Source organism: Echeneis naucrates, chromosome 20, assembly GCF_900963305.1.
Source record: "Echeneis naucrates chromosome 20, fEcheNa1.1, whole genome shotgun sequence".
Lineage (NCBI taxonomy): Eukaryota > Metazoa > Chordata > Actinopteri > Carangiformes > Echeneidae > Echeneis > Echeneis naucrates.
In genome coordinates this window covers 823823-833846 of record NC_042530.1, presented here as the reverse complement: position 1 = coordinate 833846, position 10024 = coordinate 823823, and the positions used below count along the sequence as shown (strand labels likewise).

General features: G+C 46.4%; 1 protein-coding gene across 8 annotated transcripts; it reads right to left on the bottom strand.

The window, feature by feature from the left end:
* Nucleotides 1-72: 72 nt before the first annotated feature.
* On the bottom strand, nt 73-9933 carry ezh2 (enhancer of zeste 2 polycomb repressive complex 2 subunit). Of its 8 annotated transcripts, none has more exons than XR_003842268.1 (18): nt 7835-8168; nt 7556-7684; nt 7354-7473; nt 7139-7259; nt 6739-6918; nt 5873-5978; nt 5556-5719; nt 5097-5194; nt 4607-4844; nt 4245-4411; nt 4022-4157; nt 3784-3909; nt 3335-3693; nt 3166-3247; nt 2933-3013; nt 2480-2564; nt 666-2355; nt 73-561 (listed from the first exon to the last, which is right to left on the bottom strand). XR_003842268.1 is itself a non-coding variant. In XM_029528579.1 (18 exons), the coding sequence occupies exons 2-18, from the start codon at nt 7949-7951 to the stop codon at nt 2295-2297; spliced, it is 2370 nt and encodes a 789-aa protein (XP_029384439.1). In that variant the 5' UTR covers nt 7952-7958; nt 9574-9933; the 3' UTR covers nt 73-2294. The 8 variants fall into 8 exon arrangements, 7 of the variants coding, with proteins under 7 accessions (XP_029384439.1, XP_029384440.1, XP_029384441.1 ...); XM_029528579.1 differs by adding an exon at nt 9574-9933 and having other exon boundaries at nt 73-2355; nt 7835-7958; XM_029528580.1 differs by having other exon boundaries at nt 73-2355; nt 3335-3430; nt 3515-3693.
* Between the last annotated feature and the right edge of the window lie 91 nt (nt 9934-10024).

Here is a 10024-nt window from a genome sequence, read left to right as displayed (position 1 = left end):
AGATAAGGTTCCTTTAACCTTTTTGAACACAACATGACGAATTCAAACCAAATCAAAGCACAAACTCACCGATAACACTTATAATATTTTAATCTGCATCACTGAACAACAAATTCCCTGTAAACATTACAAAAATCAGCACCTGTGGCGTCGGAGAAGAAAGTGGTCCTGGTTCGATAAATAACCTGCAGCTCTGGGGGGGCGGGCTCTTCCCTCCAGCCTGTTCCCGCCCAATTCTGGATCTTCTTCAAACTAAAGAAGCTGCAGCATCAACACAAAGACGGCAGTGAAGGTTTGTGGTGATGAAGATGATGAAGGCTCTTACGTCCCTTTTTTTCTCACGGACATTAAACGTCACAAACGTTGAAATAACAGTTAAAACCTCCGACGCTTCAGGACGTGTAGGAACCTGACAGAAGCAGCTGGTTTCAAGTCTCCGGTCTGTTGACTGCACACAACAACGCACAACGACGTGACGCCTGAAACGAGTTAAAGGTGGAGAGGAAGAGGAGGAGGCAGCTATTGCTTCAAGTCGGTCAGACGCCTGGCAGACCGCAGCGTCTTTGAAAGCACCAAAGAAGAAGAGCGTGTGATTGTTGGTTTGTAAAAAGTTCAGAAGAGGAATGTTCCAAAAACCAGGAGTCACGAGGAAGAGGAGGGCTAACCTTCATCATGCAGGAAGTTACAGGTGTCGATCAGCTGACCTACAGACAGGACTCAAGGCACAGCAGAGAGCGGGACGTCCCGGTCCAGGTCCCGGTCCAGGTCCTGGTCCCTTCAGGGCTGAAACCGAGTTATTCTTCATCACTTTGTCTCACAAAGAAAATTGATTATCGATCATCAGATGAACTGCAGATCTGGTTCGTGTCCAATCTGAGATTAAATCTGAATGAATTCAAAGACAAAAGTTCAGTGAGTCAGTTTCAAACACTTTTCCTGAGCTTTCAGCCATGAATGACTTCATGAACCAAACGACAAATTAAAGGGCTCGGTCAGAACTGTCACAGCCCGCCATGACTTAGAGAAGTTAATAAAGGCAGCTGGATCCCTGGACCAGGACCAGGACCAGGACCCCAGAGCTGCTGATAAAGTCAGCAGAGCACCGGGGGAGGAATAAAAACCTTCAGTCAGCCTGAACTTCCAGGTTCAGATGTTTGATGTTGAACTTCTTGTTTTCTAGTTTGTGCAGCTTCAGCACCAGAACAGGCAGAGTCCGGTCCGGTCGGGGCCAGGGGCGGAGCCACAGTCAGCGGTGAAGGCATCACGGGGAGCTCAGAACAGTGTTCAGTTGTTTCCTGTTCAGTCTGCTCTCAGTTTGTGTCACAGCAGCTTCAGTCACTGACAGCGAGTTCACACTTTCCACAATAAAGTGATTTTTGGGAAAACAGGAAGTGGAAGACACAAAGAGAGGAACAGGAGCAGCAGAAACTGAAGCTGATGAAGATCTGAGCTGAAGTTCAATCATCTCTTATTTTAAAATTCATCCTCGTTCTGTCCAGTCGAACAAACGGGACTAACTGTTCTTTAAGAGTTAGACCTGATGAACTAACCGATCTCTTCAGGAGAACACTGATATGTTAAACAGCAGTCTCAGATTCTCATGATGAAGCTAAACCTCTATTTGCTCCATATTTGGTCTCCACCAGCTCCTCTTCAGCTGCTGAGCAGATTGAGGACAGAAGTTCTTTTCGTCTTCAAACGTCTCAGATTGAAAGAAAAAAAGATCCATTTGTTTTTGTGTGTTAGCATCACAAGCTTAGCTCCGCCCACGGCGTCTCTAGGCTGCTTTGTGGACGCCGCCCTGTTTTTTGGACAGTGATGTGGCGGCTGGTTCAGTTCACACGGTATAAACAGTCAGTTGTGTGAAAGCTGGTGGAGGATTTTGGTCCCTGAAGCTGGAACTGAAACGCCAGTTTTACAGTCGTGAGTCTTCGCACACAGACGGCTTTAAAAAAACAAAACTAAACAGATGAATCGGTTTACAGCTGATCTGCACCTTCAGACGAGGAAAGGTTTAATAATCCAGAGCATCCCGCCCCGACACAGGAGGAAGATTTGTTGAAAGGAGGTGGAAAGCACACAAAAACCAAAGAAGAAAAGATTGAAAGGGTGTAAAAAAAAAAAAAAAAAAAAAAGAAAAGCACAGCAACAAAATTCTGCTTCAAATATTCCCAGTTTTCCTGAAACTTTCTAGGATTGTGACAAGTCGTCTGGATTTCCTGAAGTGAAGGGGTGTCTTTGTGTTGATGTGTAAGGCCTCTGTGTCGCTGATCCACAGGAGGTAGAAGTCAGAGTCAGGCGATCTCCATCTCCCGCTCGATCCCGACGTACTTCAGAGCGTCGGCCTGACTGTACCTGTGACACGCAAACACACACAGCGCGTTTAACACCAGGAAGAGTCAGACAACGAAAACTCTACAAATTCAGGGATGTCTAATGTTCACCATCACACGTCCTCTTCCTGCTTCCTGTTACTGACCTGTAGTCGAAGAAGAGCTCCTCTCCGGTCTGGATGGCTCTCTTGGCGAAGATCCCTATTCTGTGATCCCCGTTCACCATCATCACTGCAGACCGAGGAGTGAGCACAGTGGGAATCTTTTCATCACCACCACCACCACCACCATCATCACCACCACCACCATCATCATCATCATCACCATCACCACCACCACCACCACCATCATCATCACCACCACCACCATCATCATCACCACCATCACCACCACCACCACCACCATCACCATCACCACCACCACCACCACCATCATCACCACCACCACCACCACCATCACCATCATCATCATCACCACCATCATCACCACCATCACCATCACCATCATCACCACCACCATCATCACCACCACCACCACCACCACCACCATCATCACCACCACCACCATCATCACCACCACCACCACCATCGACTTCTTACCCTTTGCATAGCAGTTGGGGTTGACAGAATGGTTGGCAAAGCGGATCTTGTTTCCTTTCCTCGTGGCATCAACAACAAAGTCTGAGAAGAAAACACCAAAAGTAATTTACTCCTGATTTTTTTTAAAAACAAAAAATTGTCACCATGACTTTATTCTTCTCAAACTTTAAAGAAGCCAAAAGTTCAGCAACAACTTCCTGAGATATGAAACACCAGATGTGTGTTTGTGTTACCGTTGTTGAGGTTGAACAGGAAGCTGCACATGTACTTGTCGTAGACTTTGCCTCTGCGATCGGCTTCATCCTGAGAGATAATCTGCAAAGAAAGATGTCGACCAGCTTATTCAGTCTGAAGGAAAAGCTTTATGAGGAAACACAAAGGGGTGAAAGCGGAGGAGCTGACCTCTCCACAGTACTCAGAGATGAACTCGTTTTTCTGGACCGGCTCTTTGATGAAGATGCCCCAACCCGCCACGTCTGACGGCGCCAACAGCAGGTGCTGACAGACAAGGGGAGAGAAAATGCTTTGAATCTCCTGAATTGTGGTTTTTATGTAAAACACACAGATGTTTGTTTGTGCCACCTTCTTGGCTCCTCTCTGAATGGAGCAGTTCTTGCAGGACACATTCTTGCTGTCCCAGTGATCTGCAGCGCCGCAGGTCAGACACAGGTCGGGGTCGCACTCCCTCACTGCCAGGTAGCAGGGACACTGCTTGGTGTTACACTGAGCTTTGCACCGACAGCCGGGGAAACGGTTCTGACCTGCAAACAGAGATTCTTCACTGAACCACACGGTCGTTTGGTTTTTAAAAAAGGAAACGTGTCTGTTCAAGTGTTGGTTTGTGTTCTTACACTCAGAGCTGCACTGGCAGAACTTTTCACAGAAGTTTTGAGCGGTGATGCAGGGGCAGGAGGAGTCACATGGCTGCCGGGGGTGGTCACATGGCTGGTAATTATACACATGATTGGACGAACCATCTGTGAGGAAAAGGCAGAGGTGAATCCTGACACTTATCAGGCCTTCAACAGGAGAAATCTGTCGTCTGTACTTCATGCAGGTTGTTGAGCTTCAACAGGCGTGACCTCTGACCTTTCTTGAGCTGGATCTTCCTGCAGTGAGTGGCCCACAGTCTGTGTTTCCTCTTCTTCTTTCTGGGTGGCGTGTCATCGTCCTCAGCAGGAGCACGAGCGATGATGCTTGACTCCTTGACCCTGAACTCGTAAACCTGCAGGACGTCACGATAAGACTTTAGACTGTTTCTCCAGAGACGACCGGATGAACTGCGTGCCTAATAAAAGCATCATAAGCTCACCTGTCTGCAGGTCTTGGTGCCGATGAGTCGTGCGATGGCGCAGTAGTTGTCGTAGTACGTCCCAATGAGGACCCTGAACAGAGACGCCTCAGCTCCGCTCCACTCAACGGCCTCAGCCTCGCCTGTCAGCTTCATCTTCACCGGAGTCTGACACCGCGAGTTACCCTCTACACACACACACACACACAGAGAAAGTTGGTCATGAACCAAGCATTCTGCCAAAATCCAAATTAAACTGTATTTTGAGATGTTTGGAGAATGAACACCCGTCCAATCTTCTGTAATATGAACCTAAAGAGTTAGTTCACTGAATGAAATGATGTAGTTGCTACATTGATGTTTGTTGCTCTGTAGAGAGACACCTGAGCTGCTGGTGTTCTCGTCCTTCTTGTCTTCATCATCCTTGTCGTTGTCCCGCTCGTCTTCTTTGCTGCCTTCACGGTCGCTGTCTGTGTCTTTGGTTTCTGAGGAAACTGTGGGGGTGCTGGGCCGACTGTTGCTGTTTGGCAGCCGTCCTCGGCGGCGGCCAACCATACGCTTAGAGGGCGTCTTGGCCCGCTCGGCCACCACACCTGCAGGATACTCCCTCACCATCCCATCCTGTGTCATCACAGAATAACAATGTCACTCCACTGATACATTCATTTATTTTCTTCGGTTGACTATCATGTGTGACAAGAAGCACCCTATCTTCTGATTTTAGACTCTAAAAAGTTTTACATCTTTGTTTTATTCAAATAACATTGAAGTCATAATTTTTTTCTTATGAAGAAGAAAAAGCTCCTTTAAAAGAAATAAGTTGCTGAAAAATTGATTCTTCAGTCATTAGAAAGTGAAAAGCCATCGACTCACCTGCACCAAGTACATGTGGCAGTCGATGCCACAGGGTTTACTCTCCACCAGATTCTCCAGGTTCTTGCGCTTGTAGGTGTTTGGAGTGGCATGGAAAGCTAAAGGAGACATGAGATGGAAGAGCTGAGCAGTCTGAAATCTTCAGAGGAGGATTAACCTTTAAACAAAACTATATTGACAAATTATTTTGCAAATACAAGCCCTCAGTATGCCTGATGAAAAGAGACAGAACCCACACATGGACAGATCATTTGTCAGGTTTAGAAATTCAATAAAAAAACTTCTTTTAATCCCGGTTATTGGGTGCATACCTTTTTTTTTTTTTTTTTTTTAATGAAACGTATGAAGCTGCATTTTCTCCTCCCAAAGAAGGAATAAGCTCAGGGAATTTGCTGCACATGCAACAATTATCACAATATCGTGTTAAAAGTTATGATGGTCTGAAGAGTTTGTACTAACGGTGGAGGAAGCAGTCGTATTTGAAGCAGCGTCTGCAGAAAAGGGTGTGGAAGGAGTGGAGACTCTGCTCACGCTGCACAGAGCGAGCGTTGGGGCCATCGATGTTCGGTGTGCATTCAGGCGGCAGCGCTCCGGGCAGCTGCTGCTCCGTCAACTCCTTATACCTGAAACACACAGAAATTAGAGCTAATGGATGACTGCAGGTTCAATGTTGACTGCTTTTGGTGACTCTGGATTTAACCAGACTTGTATATGAACTCTGCTGATACAAGTGAACGTATCCTTATCATCACAACCAAACAAAAACAAACACTAACTTTTCTTTGAGCTCCTCGGTGGAGCCCTTGTCAGGGAACATGGAGGAAATGGCTTCGAAGATTTTGTCGGAGGGAAACTTCTTGCTGCTGTCGTTGTTGGTTCGGCCTGGAGACGACAAACAGGACATAATAAATGAACTAAAGGTCAGTGCCAGTTTTTAAGTTTCATATTTTACTAAACAGCAGGCCAGAATATTTGAAACAACAGAAATGAGTCAATCGAAAAATCAGCAATAAGCAGTGACAGATTTTCTCAAACGCGTCTATAATGTTTAATTCTTTTGTCTCTTTCTGTTTTTCTTTGAAAGCAGAACTTCGATGGAGCCACTTCTTCAAACTCTTGCTGTTGGGATGCATCTAAAGCTGAAACACTTTCAACATCCCATCACACCTGGTGCTGAGTGACAAAAACCACTGATTACTTCTACACAGACAGAAACTGGATCAACAGGAAAACCAGGTTCACTTCCCCCGATGGGCCTCAGCGACATTGGGAACTTCACCGACGTGTGGCTGCACAACAACTGAGGAAAGTTTCTTTTATTAAGACGAAGACAAAACTGTCGAAGTTGTCTGAATCTATTTATCTGACAGAGCTATGGCTGCTGGAAGCTGATAGGTCAGTTGGTTTGTGTGAAATTATCAGATCAGACGAGCTTGGACAATTAACAAGCTGGAGAAGTAAAAGAAGTTTGATTTGCACTAATTGCAGACACTCCAGGAACAAAGGCAGCACCAGGTTACTCCAGTAAAAGGAGAGGCATTCAAGTCTGATGACAGGAGGATTACACACATACACTGATAACTTTTTAACTTCTGTTCATTTGTTTGATGGCTTGCCAACATAAAAACAGCAGCGCACTTACTCTCGTTGTTCATGGGCCCATCCTTGCGTGGATCTTCTGGGTGCTCCTTGCCATCGCACATCTCCATCTTGTCTACCTTGAAGTCCGGTTCGTCCTCTTCCTCATCATCCTCGTTGTCACTGTACTGTGACAGAGCGTTGACCAATTCCACAAAAATCTCATCGTTGATGAAGCCACACTCTGCACAACACATGAGTCAAACACCGTTAACCACAATGACACATAAAACTGTGCCACTGTGATTTCATCACTAAATCCCCTTTACATATTCAAAAACACTGCTGCTTTCAGCCTGAATACTCACCAACAGATTTATAATAAGTGCTACAAGTGAAAAAAACAAAGCTATATTGTTAAATCAGATATCAGTGAGAAGATTTCATCCGGACAGTGTCCTCACCTCTGTCTCCGTGGACTTTGCCATCATAATTCTTGATGAGCTCCTCTATAAAAGTACCATCTTGGTCCAGGATCTCGTCTCCCATGTAAGGGATGTTATGGAGGACTGTCTCATCCTCCACCTGATTGCAAAAATACAAAATGTCATTAAAAACACCATCACCACTGATATCATTATTGCATTATTACTTGCAGCCATCACAACTTGATACACACCATGAAGTTCTGCTGCAGAGGTGACCAAGAGTACATGACAGGGACAGAGGCCACGGCGTTGAGCGTCTTCAGGGGGATAACTTGCCGGGGGAACTCAGAGAAACCGCTGTCCACCGTACACTGTACAGGACACAACAGGAAGGAGTGAGATCACTTCCTCTACACCGCCACAGACACTCTCTCCACTCACCAGCACACTGACCTCTCGGGTGCCTCTTAAAGAGCTGACAGACGTCATGATGTGAACGGGCTGGATTCGCCTGGTCTTCCATTCCTGGTTCAAAATGTCAGTTCGCTCCATAATTTTCTGACGATTGGTGTTGAACATGCTCTGGAAGAGTTAAAATAATTTCTATTAACTGTAAGGAAACAAAAATGACTCCATTGATATAAAGAAGTAGGTTGTCAGTGTAAACGGGTTCTAATGCTCTATTACTATTAACCATAATAGCTTGGTGTTCTCTGCAGTGTGTGGACACACCTTGACCTCGTCGGCCCGTCTGAAGCGTTTTAGCTGCCGAAGCCTCATATACTCAGACTTGACCCTCCTCTTCCAACAGGCAGGACCTTTCTCCGAGCGCTTCCCTGTGAGCACCATGATCAACCTGCGGCCAAGCAGAGGTGAAGTTTTCCACATATTTTAACTCTTCACAAAGAGTTATTGTTTTGACTGGACATATGAGAACCTTCAATGCAACGCCACTTTTATAAGCTCCACTTGGTCCAAACCTGTATTTTACATTCATCAAATTAGATGTCTGTGAAATCAGGGCCTGTTTTATCAGTATACAACTGCATTCAGGTACACAGCTATGTAGTGGCCGCAGACTGTGTTGTAATCTGACGTAACTGCCACTTCATTTCACTTTGTTTTTATTTGTAGTGCAGATTAAAAAAAAAAAAGAAAAAAGGAAAGGCCTATGATTCATATGAGCGGGGGCAGGCTGGCTAAAAGGCCCACAGGAACATAAAAACAAAGTGAACTCTGCTCTCACTTCTGTGTTCAACCGTCAACAACTGGAGATGCTCCATATCAGGGTGACAGGATTTTCCCAAGCCCTTTGCCAAATCTGTTGTTCACTTGGGGAAGTCGAAAGGAAGTGATTGCTCTTGTTATTGTTCTTTCATGGTTTCCTATGTAAAACACAACAGTTGTTTGTCCATGTGTAGCTACAAGAACCATCTGGCACGTGGGCAGTCAGCGTAAGCCGCTGTCTTCCAGCCTGGCCAGTCTGACTCAAATCTACCACCTTCAATTCGACATGTCAGACAGCTGTCATGAGGACATGCTGGTAAAATAATCCGTCACATTGTGACATGTATTGGTTTGCACTGGTACAAGACATTTTGTCACTTAATCTTCCAAAAACAGATCACATCCAGTTAATTATGAAAGCAGTTTCTATCCGTTCAGTTAAGACTTTCCCAGCAAAGCTTTAGTTGTTATACTTTCTGCCAAGAAGGTGGTACAGATGATACCTATTAATATCTGGTCACTGATACATAAGCACGGAAAGAATATTATTACCACAGACAGAGAGCTCACTGAGCTGAAGCGGCCTCGGACAGAATATGAAAAGGGTTCATTGAGCTGACTTTGGTGTTCCTTAAACAGCCACCTGAGTGCAGATGTGAGTCCCTCCTCCTGCACATGTGGCTGTCCGAACAAGACTTCACACACAAAATCACCCAAAGTCAGAGGACCCTACTGCTGACTGGGAGAAAATGCTTATCAGAGGTGTCTATAGCTGATCACTCGTTTTGATAGTCAGATAAAAACGCACTTAGTTATTATGGAAACGACGACAAAATGGTCCGAGTTAGCCAACTACAGACAACCAGCCAGCCCGAAGCCGCCGACAGCCGGAGCCGGAGCCTGCCGACGTCGTGCCAACTTTGTGCCCCCCTCTTCGCCTCCCTATCAAAAAAGGGCACACAAACCGCCTCACCTCGGTCCAAATGATCAGGCAAGGAGGCTCACTCACACTTTAGTTTACCCCTTGTCGGAAACACTCCTCCCCAAAGACTCCTCTGAGGAAAGCAAAAGTTGGGGGACCAAATTTGACAGATATACAAAATTTGGCTCGACGCGCCGGCGAGCTAGCTAACAGTTGGTTAGTTAACAAAGATTGAGGCGTCCACAAAGAACAAACCCGGGCCGTTTGAATCGCAACAAAAACGCCTGGAAACACAGACACCGGCTCTGACAGCTTCCCTTACCTGTGCGGGAGGCCCAGTCCTCATTCAACGGAGTTATTCGGGATCGACACGACAAACACGGGAGAACTCGTCCTTTGTGTTCGGGATTAGCTCGCTGCGCGTTCCGGCTAGCTGCGCGGTTAGCTCGTCGGCTAGTTAGCCGTTAGCTCCGGAGGAGGGAGCGGATTCACTTTGCGCGACAGGCAGCTTTAAGGTGCCCAAAGTAGGCCAACCCACGCAACCGCCTCCCGGGTACTTCAGCACCGGGTCAAACACTAAACACGGCGCGTTTTGTCAGTAAGGACGGCGCCGTTCAGTGTCACCCAGCCGGAGGATTTGTGGAGCAGCCTGGCTGTTTCCGCCTCGGCGCTGCTTCGGTTCAAACTGCTCTCGGTCTCTCGCCCACTACGGCTGCAGCGGAGTCAAGAGGCGCCAAACATTTGGGCCAATCACAGAGCCCGACGTTCGGGTT